Genomic DNA, 13705 nt, shown 5'->3' with positions numbered 1-13705 from the left:
TAATAACATTAACCTTCCCAGTCATCGATAAATGTAATAAAGCCCACCTGCCCACATCACTCGAAAATCTTTTAATTAAAGGGTCAAAATTAACTCTAACTAAATCACACAAATTTGCTGGGAATAAAATACCCAAATACTTACTGCCCTGTTTGGGCCACTGGAAGGCGCCCAGCTGAAAAGTCGTTACTGGGCAGTACGCTGTCAAAGACATAGCTTTGGATTTAGACCAATTGACTCTGTATCCCGAGAATTTAGAAAAGGAATTAATAATTCTGTGGAGGCAAGACATAGATCCAATGGGGTCAGAGACGAATAATAAAATAGCATCTGTGTAAAGCAGAAGCTTATGCGCCACACCTCCCACCATCACCCCTGGAAAATCATCTTCCCTTCTTATCACAGCTGCTAATGGTTCCAGGGCAAGACAGAACAATAATGGGGAAAGAGGGCAACCCTGCCGAGTGCCCCTATCCAGAGTAAAATAATTTGAAATGAATCCATTTGTTTGTACCGCTGCTACAGGGTGTCTATAAAGTAAATTAATCCACCCAATAAAAGTTTTCCCGAAACCTTATATTTCCAAAATCTTAAAAAGATAATCCCATTCTACCATATCAAACGCCTTTTCAGTGTCAAGTGAGATGGCAGCGACCAGAATCTGATCATTCACCACTGACCACATGATATTGATGAAACGCCTAATGTTATCAGAAGAGCTGCGGCCCCGACTAAATCCCACCTGATCTATATGTATAAGAGATGTCATAACTTTATTTATATATACAATATTTTTATGTCTAACTGGATCAGGGAAATTGGATGGTAACTCTTACACTCGCTTGGATCTTTGTCCTTTTTAAGAATCAGACTGATCCGGGCTTGTGTCATGGTTGACGGAAGCTTTCCATTCTTTAATGATTCAGTATAAACTTCTAACAAAAGTGGAGCCAGTTCTGTAGCATAAGATCTAAAAAATTCAGCGACAAAACCATCTTGCCCCGGAGCCTTGCCAGTAGGTTCAGCTCATTCATCAGTTTAGGAAGATCTAATGGTTCCACAAAGTTTCTAATATCTTCATCAGTAGACAAAGGCGTGGAACTACAGAGATCAAGATAGAATTCATTAAAGGCATTATTAATATCAATGGCTGAGGTAAATATTTCACCACCAGCAGATTTCACTGAGGGAATGGTAGAAAGAGACTCTCTGCTTTATATATCTAGCCAAAAGCTTCCCTGCTGTGTCCCCCAACTCAAAATATGACTGTCTTGCCACGAATAGCCAAAACTCCACCTTCCACGACAAAATAGTATTATATCTGTTCCTCCACAAAACAAACTCCAGGCGCTAGGTGGAGCCAACACAAAAAGAAACAAAGGCGGCGCCCAGTTTCCTCAGACAGTCAAGTGAATGAATGTTTGCTGTGGGCATGTAAATACTTTGCGGCCATCCTTAGTATCTATTCTCAATTTGGCCGGGAACATCAGTGCAAATATGACATTCCGTTGGTGTAAGAGTTTCTTGCATTCCTTGAATCCATCACGCTTCTCTCTTGTCGAATTCACAAAGTCTGGGAACAAAAAAATGTTGTGGTTCTTCCAAGAAAACCTTCCTTTAATACCTTGCGTAACACAAGATCTTTATCGGATGATCTCAGAAATTTGGCCAAGAGGAAGATGCCGTGGAAGGTTTGGAGGAAGGAGCCGTGAAAATGATGGCCACCCGGAGGCCATTCACTGTAGGGGGAGAATTAATGACCTCTTCCCCTACAGTGAAAAGTGAGCCACATAATCTAAGAGCCAAATCCATGTACTCACATAAAGTCCAGTGAGGATGACCCTGGGGCATCCGTGCCATTAATGCTTCATTTAGGCCGGCTCTGAAAAATGACATCAGAGCACAGTCATCATAGTGCACCACATTTGCAAGCTCAAGGAACTCTCAGACATTATCCTCTAATGGACTGCCTTTTGAGTGAGGAGGAGTATTTGGACAGCCGCTAAATTTATTAGTAGGTCAGTTGTTCTGTAAGGTTTGCAGGAAGAGTCAAGAGAGCAGGATCTAAGTGCAGCTTTGATTTAATCAGAAAATGTGTCCAGATACAAAACTTGGAAAATGCAGGAACAAAACAAAACTAAAATCACGGGAACACGGGAACAGAACAAACATCACATCCATGGGGGTAACAGGAAACAACAATTGACCAAGACTGAGCAAACACAAGGACATACAGTATATACACTGGGGCAAAGATACAGCTGGGAACAATCAGGGCAGGAAAAAGGAACAGAGACACAAGAAGGTAAACACAAACTTCAAACTAAAAGTCTCTCAACTCCTAGCGACCTCTGGTGGCCGCTAGGGCAAATGTCTCAGGTGTGACAATAGTTTCATATTTAGTTTGAGAGTTTCATAGCAAGATTTGACCATTCATTTTCCTACTGAGGAAATGTGCTCTTTATAAGTCGAGATATTTCCTAAGAGAGTTTTATGTTTTATGTACAAATCAATTTAAATTTTACATGCATTTATTTAGCAGATGGTTTTATCCGAAGTGACTTTAAAATGTGGAACACAACAACAAAAGCGGTTCATCCTGAGAGTAACATGAGAAGTGCTGCAATTCAAAGTTCTAGAACGCACAAAGATTTGAGCTAAATGAGAGATGTAGGTGAGACACTGTGAGACAACAGAAAGAGAACTGAGAGGAAAGAGAAAGAGCATTAAATCTGAAGTATGTAACTTTTTTGGTGTTAAAATAATTTCTTCTATCCCAGATTAATATGATGAGACAACTTTAAGTAACATATTATTTTATTATTTTAATAGGCTAAAATTCTTGAAAAATGTAAACACTGTCTCTGTGATGCTTAAAAATTTCTGTTTGTTTTGAGCGACCCATCGGGCCGGCGCAACAACAGTGACTCAACCAGTGGTGTGAGTTGGGGGCAGGACTATCTGTTTGAACAACCAGTGGAAGAGGGGGGACTTATTTGAAAAGCTGTTTGCAAACATCCCCTATGTCTGTCGAGAGTATGCACTGTATTTGATGAAGTACGCACTTCTCAGCTGTTAATAAAGAACGTTCTTTAGGTATGCATGTGAGTAGTATGAATATATTTCGGACATACGTCATCTGATGACATGGATATTGACCCCTGACCTGAATATATGATGTAATAACAAGAACCGTGAAAATAATCTACTCTGGTTTTGTTAAACAAGCACAATTTAAGCACAAGGAAAAACTTCCTTGGTATACTGTATATCACATCCCAGATAGCAAGAAGATCTGGGCTAAATCCGACTTACTTTTGGCATTTCTGATTTGGTTCTGAAGTAGCCAGTCCTACTCGACCCGTTCCGAGCAGGATTCAAAACGGGGTCCACGGCATGGGAGGCGGGCACACTAACGAGGAGGCTAAAGGCTACAGCCTCTAGCAACAGTCACCAGTGCGCCTCTTTAGGTGAGGAAGAGCTGGCTACCGGTACACTGGCAGTGAAATTTTAACACCTTTGTGTGAAATAGCATTTGGCTGAAGTCTGATGTGAGTCTGGTCAACCAAAAGAAACAAAGCAAAGACAGACATTCATTTGGCTGAACATTGGCTTGACTCTGGTCAACCTAAATTGGCTGAGATCTGGGCTGAGTCTGGTTTGCCAAATGAAGAAAAAGACATTCTTTTTATTTCTTCTAAACCTGACGAAATTTCACAATTCTCCAAATTAGCAGAGTGTATCAGTGAAATCAAAGATTGGATGGCCAGAAATTTCCTTCTACTCAATTACGACAAAACAGAGGTAATAATTATTGGACCAAAAACCTCTAAAAATAAGCCGCTAAAATATAATTTGACTCTCGATGGATGTACTGTTACATCGTCTTTCACAGCGAAGAACTAAGTGTTATATCTGATACCAATCTGTCTTTCAAAAATCTAATTTCCACTGTTTGTAGAATGGTATTCTTCCACCTCAGAAATATTGCTAATTTACAACACATGCTCTCTGTTGCTGATGCTGAAAAACTAATGAATGCGTTCATGACCTCAAGACTAGATTATTGTAATGCATTACTGGGAGGATGTCCAGCAAGATCAATAAATAAACTTCAATTGGTTCAAAATGCAGCAGCCAGAGTGCTGATGGGAACCAAGAAATATGATCATATTAGCCCCATTTTATCATCGTTACATTGGATACCTGTTAAATTTCATATTCATTTTAAAATTCTGTTAATTACATACAAAGCTTTGAATGGTTTAGCTCCGCAGTACTTAAGTGACCTTCTGACACACTATATTCCATCATGTTCACTACGATCACAAAATTCTGGCCTGTTAATAGATCCTAGAATATCAAAATCCACAAAAGGAGGTAGATCCTTTTCATATTTGCCTCCTAAACTATGGAATAGTCTCCCTAACACTGTTCGGGACTCAGACACACTCAGTCAGTTTAATTCTAGACTAAAGACTCATCTATTTAGCCAGACATACACCTCATTTATCCTTCAACTCACAATTAGGCTTCTTTAATTAGGTCTTCCGGAACCAGCAACATTTATCATGATCTATAACTCTGCAATAAATTGAATGGCATCTACGCTAATATTATTCTATTTATTTCCATGTCTCAACCTCAATATTCATGTTACAAGAGCCGGCCAGATCCAGCTCCGTTCCTGCTTGATGTCAGACTCCACTGCTACGTGTCTCTGAGTGATGACGACAAACTACAGCCAGTGCCAGCCAGACATCACTTCAGTCTGTTACGATGGACTTCAGAGGATGAACTGATGCCAACTCCAACTGTAAGACATCGGATACTTCAAATGCCATTGCCTGAACCTTGGACTTAGGATAGGACCCCACCAAACCTCACCAAAATCACCTGCCAGTTGAACTGTGATGCACCTCACTGATCTCTGCCTGAACCTTGGACTTAGGATGGACCCCACCGAACCTCACCGAAATTACCTGCCAGTTGAACTGTGATGCACCTCAGTACTTACTGTATTCTACTCAAGAACATTCCGATCTGTATAATGTTTTGACCGTATGTTTGACGGTATGGTGGAGTAAATAATCATATTTCATAAGTTATGAGAACGAAACACTTTTGTATTTGTCAGCAGCTCTGGGAAAGAGAATCAAGGGGGACACATCTGTATAATATTCAAACACAGGCTGGTGCTGACAGGGTTAAATATGGCAACAGATGAAAGGATGTTATTATACCTTGACTGCATATTGGGAATTCAATGTGAATCAACAATACTTCAACAATACTCCGGGTCCTTTTAAGTAATGGCCCAAAGCAATCAAGAATATATAATGACTTGTTCAGTTATTAGAAAGAGACTGAACTGGATTTAGGACATACTGTTGTTCTCTCTTTTGCTCCTTTCAAACTGTTTTTTTCACTCAGATCTGTAGGTAACATAGGTACATTTAAAACTGAGAAACGGCTTGTAGAAAACAAACTCTGAAGATTTTAGACGCCTAAACTTAAGAATGCAGAGTATTTCACGGACACATATCAATGGACTTTGGACGGACTATCTTGTGGACAAACTGCGGAATCAACAGTTGTGATATATAATGTTTATCACTTACATAAGGTGAGTTGTTCAATTTACACATGCCGTTCATCCGTTCTTTTAAGTACAAATGAACAAACACTGTAATTAATATTGATAGGATGTCCTGATGCCCTTTATAATAGTGCTATTAGAGCAGGCACATTCCTCATTGAAGTCTGAAGTAAATTTCTTTAGATCAGCGTTTCTGAAACTTTGGGTCACATAGACATACATGTATTTTAATATTAGTGTAATTATTTCCTTAGTAAAAGTAACTGTAATTGTTTAAAGCTGTAAATGCACTCTGTGGCCGTGACTGTTTTAAATGCTTCATATCAGGTGACAGAAGTTGATCACTGGTCAGAATGACCATCACATTGTTTGTTTGTTTGTTTTTTGGCTATATGCTCTTTTTATAATGTGTTTTTTCTTCTTTAAAGACGAAACTGATCTCTGCTTGAAGAAGAACACTGAAATACTAAACATTTTCAACAAAAGGTTTTTTCCCATCAGCATGTGAGATTGTGCATGTTTGAATACTTTTGTCACTTGAAAGTCGATATCTGATTATGTCTCTTAACTCGAGCATTATTAATGGTGATTTAGTAATCCATAAAAAGAGAACGGAACTAAAGATACGGGGCGTCAGTTTAAAATCAGTGTATTTTTATTTTATAATCTGGCAACTCTTGTACTGATATTTGTCAGATAAGACCATGCTAGTGTTAGTAGTTTCAGACCATGTTTTAAGTACTTACTGGGGCACATGAGTCAATGTGAAGGACACATTTGTGGTGTTCACCCTTCTCCATTTGAAAGATTGGGAAGTATTTGCATGTTGTTAGCAGAAACAATGTATCTGGTGTTTGGGTGAAGGATGGTGTGTGCTTCTGGCCTCCATATACAAGTGAAGCAGTTCAGAGAGCAACAAAGACTTTGGAGCGACCTCAAGACCCAAAACTCATGTGCACTTATAAACACCAATACCGTACATATAAATATACTTTTCATAATCAAGTGACTTATTAAACTAATGTTAATAGTAACAGTAAACATTAATCAAACAAATTAAACATCATAGCATGTTTCTGATTTTTCAGCTCTGTCATTCACAGACTGTTATAGTGAATTACGACAGATCTTCAGTCTGAGGAAGAGATGCATTCGCTGAAGCCACTAAAAAGGAAAACCAAGTAAGTCTGTGTGTGAGTTAATTAGACACATTAAAAATGAAGGGCATACACATTTCTCATTGATTTGCAAAGTAAATGTTTCAATAGATTTTTGATGTTTACTGCCCATAGATGAGAACTAAAATATTCACAATTGATGTTTACATGAACAAAATGTTTCTTTTTTTATCTTAGTTTGAAGAGTTTGGTATTGTATGTGTTCAATAAGGTTTTTTGTTGTTGTTTTTGAATAACTTGTTTTGTGTGTTTACCTCCCCAAAGATGAAGCTGGCACTTGCTTGATGATTATGATTGTGATGGGGAGGTTTATGTTTCACAAAAGTGTTACCTCAACTCACTCAAAAAACACAAGCATTCAAACGAAGCGGTTCTTTATCGTTTGATGAATCACAACACAACAGTTCATCAAGTTCTGTTGTGAGCTTAGTTCCTGCTTAGACCTGATGCTGTGATCCATCCTCAAGATGTACGATTGTTTTTGCTAGTTTCATAGCACATTCAGTTGCCATCATATGTTCAGTATTAGTCCCATACCAGACACAGTGGTAAACCGTATTACTGTGTTAAATGTTTCAGCACTGCTATATGAAACTGGAAATAATGATGGAGCAAAGGAGGAACCAAAGTGTTGTGGAAGATCAGCACAGCTGTACATCGTTTGGAGCAAAGTGTCTTCCCATTGAGGACTTTAGATGTTTTGAAGGTAAAGAGATATTAAGCTGTTCTGATGGAGTTAATTTCATCATCCATCCCAAAATAACCACTGTAGAAAGACTTCATATGAAGTGTGGAATGTTCTAGAAGAATTGGTCCTCTCTATATAATATTTTGACTCTGTATGCATCATTCCTGTGAAGTGTGGACAAAGAATAGAAGGTCTTCTTATTTTCTACATGGTTGAAAGAGTTTCACCTCATGATAGAGTGACAGGAATATTTCTCAAGTATCACTTCAGTAAAAATAATTTATATGAAGATGACACTTTAAACTGGAGGTCCTCAGCAAGAATGTGTCATTTACTTTGCCAAACCAGCAGTTTTATGTAAAACCACCACTATAATTTAATACAGTTGGCACATTCATAAAATAACTTCATAAAGCACATATCAACATATAGACCATATCACAAAAAGCACAAAAAGTGAAAATGTAGGGTTATTTAGGGATGCTTGCCAACTCAAGGCTGTGATGATCTGTCTGCTCTGGAGATTACTGTAGTTGAAAATAAAACACTAAACGTGGCATAATATTACAGTAATGATCATAAAAGTTGCGCATGAATATAAACTGGTTTGAGTTTGACCGCCGACGAGAAAAACAGCTGAATAATTAATTTTTCATAAGAACAACAAGATCTCCATGTTTTAATGTGAGGCTGTGGCTCAGGTGGTAGAGCAGGTTGGCCATTAATTGCAGGGTTGGTGGTTTGATCCCGGTCCACATGACTCCACATGCCGAAGTGTCCTTGGGCAAGACACCGAACCCCCAGTTGCACCCAATGGCAGGCTTGCACCTTGCATGGCAGCTCTGCCATCATTGGTGTGTGTGTGTGTGAATGGGTGAATGAGACACAGTGTGTACTGCTAAGGTTAATAAATGTGCTATATAAGTGCAGACCATTTAATAAAATAATGCAAAGTACAATTCCACTCTCAAGAGAAATTTCTAGCTGGTGCCACATCATCATCAGAAGTTGTGACTGAAGAGATCCAGCAGCACATGAACACAAGACATTAATGATGACAATATAGAACATTATTACTGTCTCTGTGGCTGTTTACACTAGTGTTTGGATATATAAACTGTACACACAGCTCATGATGAAGTCTTTTAAACCAATCTGAGTTTGCAAACAAACAAACAAACAAACAGCTCACTGTGGAAGTGTATATTTCTGGCAGATGTGATATCCACAGAAATGTTGAAAAAAGCTGCTCAAACAACTAAAAATGAATACTTTCAAAAGGAGGTACAACACTCACTCTTTAAGCAAAATTAAAACTTTATTTTGATTACAAATACATGACGCTTAGGCCACCCTCAGTGCCGTCATCATCAGACATCAAGAAGAACTTGAACAAAACTTTCCCAATTACAAACAGGTGTGTCTTTGAAATAGGTGAATAATTCAGTCTCCCACTCCATCTAGTGACCAACAAATACACGGTTATTAGTACCGAAACAAACAGAACATCAATAAAACATACCATAATCTATTTCTTGATTCATTCCCATTGGATACAATGTATCCAAGTAGAATATCCAAAAGGTTTTTGAGAGATGTGATATCAATACCGTCATACAATGACAGGATGGTTACTTTGATATAACCTGATACTGAAGTATGATCATATTCATGTACTATGGTATTTTAATCCAAGATACTTTAAATAATACAATGGTACTAACATAGTATATGCCCCAAAACATGGTAACACAGTGAGGGTATTATTATAAATATAGTTTAAAATGAGTCATTTTAATGATTGCATCACATCATTACAATGTTAAATAAATTCTTTGTGAATTCTCACGTACTCGATCATCTTGTTCTTATTTGTATGGGAACATATAGTGTTTTAAGGACAAATTATAATTAATCTTTCTTGGATAAAATAAGTAGGAACTAACATTGACTGAAATTCTAAGGACAAGTTACATTTATAAAACAAAATGAATGAAATGTTCCTCATTTTCACCACAAGATTGATATTTGTTCTTAACATCCACATAAATCTAAATAAAGCTGCTTTACATGGATATATTGTGTAGTAGGTCACTTTAAAGTGCACTTCTTTTACTTTGTTAGACATACAGAAGTCAGAAGGATTTAACCCCTTGGAGAAGACTTATGCCTCAACTGAAATATTAATATTATTCTTGTATTGTTATTGATCTGTGGAGGAACTCAATAGTTCATCTGTCACACGTGATCTACGGTGTGTCTGTGACGTAATTACGCATGTACGTGCACTGTCACGCGGCTAACAACTTCCTGCTTCCGTTTGGGATTTGAGGTAAACTGCATTCATCGATTAATCTTCAGTATTTGGATTAAAGTCGATCATTTAGCGCATCAGATATATTGATCTCATCACACTTGTATACATGATTGTATTTAAAGCGTCTGCACGAGCTGTTGAGTCGCGTGCTTTAATCGTCGCTAATATCCGTGTTCGTGTAAATTTGAGACTCGCGAGCTTTATTGACCTGATTTATATTTAATATAATAAATTATATTAACACATTACTGACAGACGTCATCAGTGACATGAACAAACACGAACCCGCTTCATTGATTCTGTTAATACCGCACTGAATGTTATTATCAGTTTGATTGATTATTGATTGTGATCAGAACTGTGTGTCTGTTTGTGTGTGTGTGTGTGTGTGTGTGTGTGTGTGTGTGTCTGTCTGTCTGTCTGTCTGTCTGTCTGTCTGTCTGTCTGTTTGTTTGTTTGTTTGTTTGTTTGTGTGTTTGTGTGTGTGTGTGTCTGTGTGTGTTCACAGGTGTCTTCATCGATTGGTCAGTGCTGTAGGAGATGATGATGATGATGATGATGATGTTGTCCTGGTTTGTGCTGCTGATGTTTGGGTGTGTTCGTGCTTCTGAACTCACATTCGAGCTGCCGGATAACGCCAAACAGTGTTTCTATGAGGACATTATTATCGGCACTAAATGCACTCTTGAGTTCCAGGTAACTATCCTTCAGAGCTATGATTATTATCAGTGCATTAACCTGTCGTTTGACATGATGACTGTTTGTGCAGGTGGTGACTGGGGGTCATTATGATGTTGACTGTCGTCTGGAGGATCCTGATGGAACAGTTCTGTATAAAGAGATGAAGAAACAGTACGACAGCTTTACATTCACTGCAGCGAGAAACGGCACTTATAAGTTCTGCTTCAGCAATGAATTCTCCACCTTTACACACAAGACGGTGTATTTTGACTTTCAAGTCGGTGACGATCCTCCACTTTTCCCCAATGAGAACAGAGTTACTGCTTTAACACAGGTGATTCATTCTTACACTCATGATGTATTCAATTCACAAACAGAAGTAGTGTGGATCAGATGTGTTTTGCTTTTATTTAACTGTTTAAAACGAATGAGATGCCAGTGTAAATGTATCATTTGTGTGACATTCAATGCAGCTCATCAGTTAATGAGACTTTTACTGATACCATGAAACTATTACCCACATAACAACTGACACAGCATTAAAGAAATATTCTGGGTTCAATACAAATTAAAGACAACTATAAGTAAACCATTAATAGTTTAACCCTTTAAGTTCTGAAGGTGTTTTTAAAGATTTCCTGTTTCAGTGGCATACCCAAAATTAAAGGCTTATAACTCGACAAAAAGTGTTCAAGGGTCAAGTGTTTGATGATCTGAGGATGCTTCAGCAAGGCTGAAATCGAGCAGATTCGTCTTTGTGAAGAATGCATGAATCAAGCCATGTACAAGGTTATCCTGGAAGAAAACTGCTCACTTCTGCTTTGACAGTGTTCCCCAACTCTGAGGATTGGTTATTTCCAGCAGGACAATGCTCCATGCCACACAGTCAGGTCAATCAAGGTGTGGATGGAGGAGCACCGGATCAAGACCCTGTCATGGCCAGCCCAATCTCCAGACCTGAACCCCATTGAAAATCTCTGAAATGTGATCAAGAGGAGGATGGATGGCCACAAGCCATCAAACAAAGCCGAGCTGCTTGAATTTTTGCACCAGGAGTGGCATAAAGGAGTGGCATAAAGTCACCCAACAGCAATGTGAAAGACTGGTAGAGAGCATGCCAAGACACATGAAAGCTGTGATTGAAAATCGATTATTCCACCAAATATTGATTTCTGAACTCTAAGTTAAAACATTAGTATTGTGTTGATTATAAATGAATATGAACTTGTTTTCTTTGCATTATTCGAGATCTGACAACACGGCATCTTTTGTGTTATTTTGAGCAGTTGTCATTTTCTGCAAATAAATGCTCTAAATGACGATATTTTTATTGGGAATTTGGGAGAAATGTTGTCAGTACTTTATAGAGAAACTGATAATTTTGCGGCGGTTTCTTCATTTTTTCCAGAGCTGTATATGTTAACCTGATTTTAATGTGATAAAGTCACTTATTAACCATATCTGTGTAATGTTATATTTAATATCACAACTTCACTTGTCTATAGCTTTCCACAGCTGTGGTTAGTAAGTGATTTAATCACAGTAAAATCATGTTAACACACATATTGTTTATGTCTTGTGTCTATACTTTTGAAACAGTGAGTATTTTAATGTTTACAGATTGACCCCATTGACTTCCATTGTAAGTGACTCATTATAATGTCATTATCATCTGACCTTTACGAGAAGCATCATAACTTGTTTGTAGTAGATCACCAATAGTGTGAACCAAAGCTGCTGTCACTGTTTCCTGTGTGTTAAACTGTTCTCACTTTGTTTCAGATGGAATCTGCATGTGTCTCCATTCATGAGGCCTTAAAATCCGTCATCGACTATCAGACGCATTTCCGTCTGCGAGAAGCTCAAGGTCGCAGTCGAGCAGAAGATCTGAACACTAGAGTGGCATTCTGGTCCATCGGTGAAGCCTTCATCCTGTTAGTGGTCAGTATCAGTCAGGTGGTTCTTCTGAGGAGCTTCTTCTCAGACAAGAAAACCACCACGACTCGTGTTGGATCGTAACGCTCGCAGGTTCATTGCTCATCACACACGGTGACATCTCGAAGGGGTTTTTAAAGGAAGTCATACATAAAACAGTCATTTAAACATCTTGAGCTTGTTTCCTTTAGTCCTGTTGTGTGAACTGAGGTTTCATATCCAGCAAATCATATTTTCAGTTCTGAGAGTCAAACATTTTAATTTATTTTGTGGATTTGTGTTGGATTTTTTTCACAGAAATATAAGTGAAGATTAATGGATATATTGACAGAACGGATGTACAGACACACAGTTACTGTATGCACATTGTATTATCATCATCACTCATAATAATAATAATAAGAATAATAAGAATAAAAACAATATGTATAGACTTCAAATATTAGTTTGGTATAAATAGAACCACTATCTGTTTTGAATGGTTTGTGTTGTGAAAAAGCGTGTTTCTTATGGTCATATTTCTCTTCATGATGTTGGTGTAATTGGTGTTTTATATGAGCTGTTTTTTGTTTTTAAATAGTGGTACATTGATTTCTTTACCTTGTTTGTTTGGGGGTAATAAATGTCTTGAACGCCTCACAGCCTCTTTATAAAACATTACAGAGACTGAAAATGGACACATTTTCATAAAATGTCATTGAATATATTATGCTGAATTATGGAAGAGGAGCAGTTCTGTCTTCAGAAACATCTAATAAAAAAAACTGCACTGATGAATCTTCAAAATGACCCTTAGAACATCTGTGTGATAAGAATCAGCAAATCAGAGAGAGAGAGTGCACTAAGAAGTGTACATGTTCACTTGGAAGGGCACTTGTGAATAAGTACATCTATAGATCACTTTACAACAAGCTGAGAGGGACATTTCTGACAAATAATACAAACTAAAAGAATTTAAGACTAGCGTTTGAATTCAGCTAAATTCACCTCTTTGCAGGTGTGTGCGCGAGTGTAAAGCGTTATAATATTATCATTCATATGGTCATATACACGCATATAAAATAAACTAATTACATTTATGTTATATTAAACAACAGTCATGTAATTTACAGGTTAGGAGTCTATGAAAATACATATTTTATAAGAATTCTAGTGGATATATTATATAAATGTATATATGTGGAATAAGGTTATTTGTATTAATGTATATGTTTTTACACGAGTATATTATTAGAGATCTTCTATACTGCGATCACAATCTCCTCGTTTTTACCATATGATAGCGTAACGGTCAACTCGCGCGTTAC

General features: G+C 37.7%; 1 protein-coding gene and 1 long non-coding RNA gene across 2 annotated transcripts; both read left to right on the top strand.

Moving 5' to 3' along the window:
• Window positions 1-1940: 1940 nt before the first annotated feature.
• Window positions 1941-8504, top strand: LOC127414593 (uncharacterized). The gene is made up of 4 exons (XR_007892820.1): window positions 1941-2305; window positions 4664-6780; window positions 7042-7246; window positions 7357-8504. It is a non-coding gene; the product is annotated as an uncharacterized LOC127414593 (long non-coding RNA).
• A 1231-nt stretch (window positions 8505-9735) lies between these two features.
• Window positions 9736-13171, top strand: LOC127414585 (transmembrane emp24 domain-containing protein 7-like). Its single transcript, XM_051652718.1, has 4 exons — window positions 9736-9797; window positions 10291-10478; window positions 10552-10797; window positions 12246-13171. Exons 2-4 carry the CDS (start codon window positions 10323-10325, stop codon window positions 12480-12482), a joined length of 639 nt encoding a protein of 212 aa, XP_051508678.1. The 5' UTR covers window positions 9736-9797; window positions 10291-10322; the 3' UTR covers window positions 12483-13171.
• Window positions 13172-13705: the final 534 nt, after the last annotated feature.

Source organism: Myxocyprinus asiaticus, chromosome 24 (genome assembly GCF_019703515.2).
Source record: "Myxocyprinus asiaticus isolate MX2 ecotype Aquarium Trade chromosome 24, UBuf_Myxa_2, whole genome shotgun sequence".
In the NCBI taxonomy this organism is placed as follows: Eukaryota; Metazoa; Chordata; class Actinopteri; order Cypriniformes; family Catostomidae; genus Myxocyprinus; species Myxocyprinus asiaticus.
Note: the sequence above shows the minus strand (reverse complement) of the source record. Positions and strands in the feature narration are given on the sequence as shown.

What these genes read in the sequence shown, in the direction of transcription:
- LOC127414585 (XM_051652718.1), top strand. Translation starts at nt 10,323, where the DNA reads ATGATGATGATGATGATGATGATGTTGTCCTGGTTTGTGCTGCTGATG. An exon ending in AATGCACTCTTGAGTTCCAG is followed by an intron (nt 10,479 to 10,551) that starts GTAACTATCCTT and finishes CTGTTTGTGCAG; the next exon opens with GTGGTGACTGGGGGTCATTA. An exon ending in GAGTTACTGCTTTAACACAG is followed by an intron (nt 10,798 to 12,245) that starts GTGATTCATTCT and finishes ACTTTGTTTCAG; the next exon opens with ATGGAATCTGCATGTGTCTC.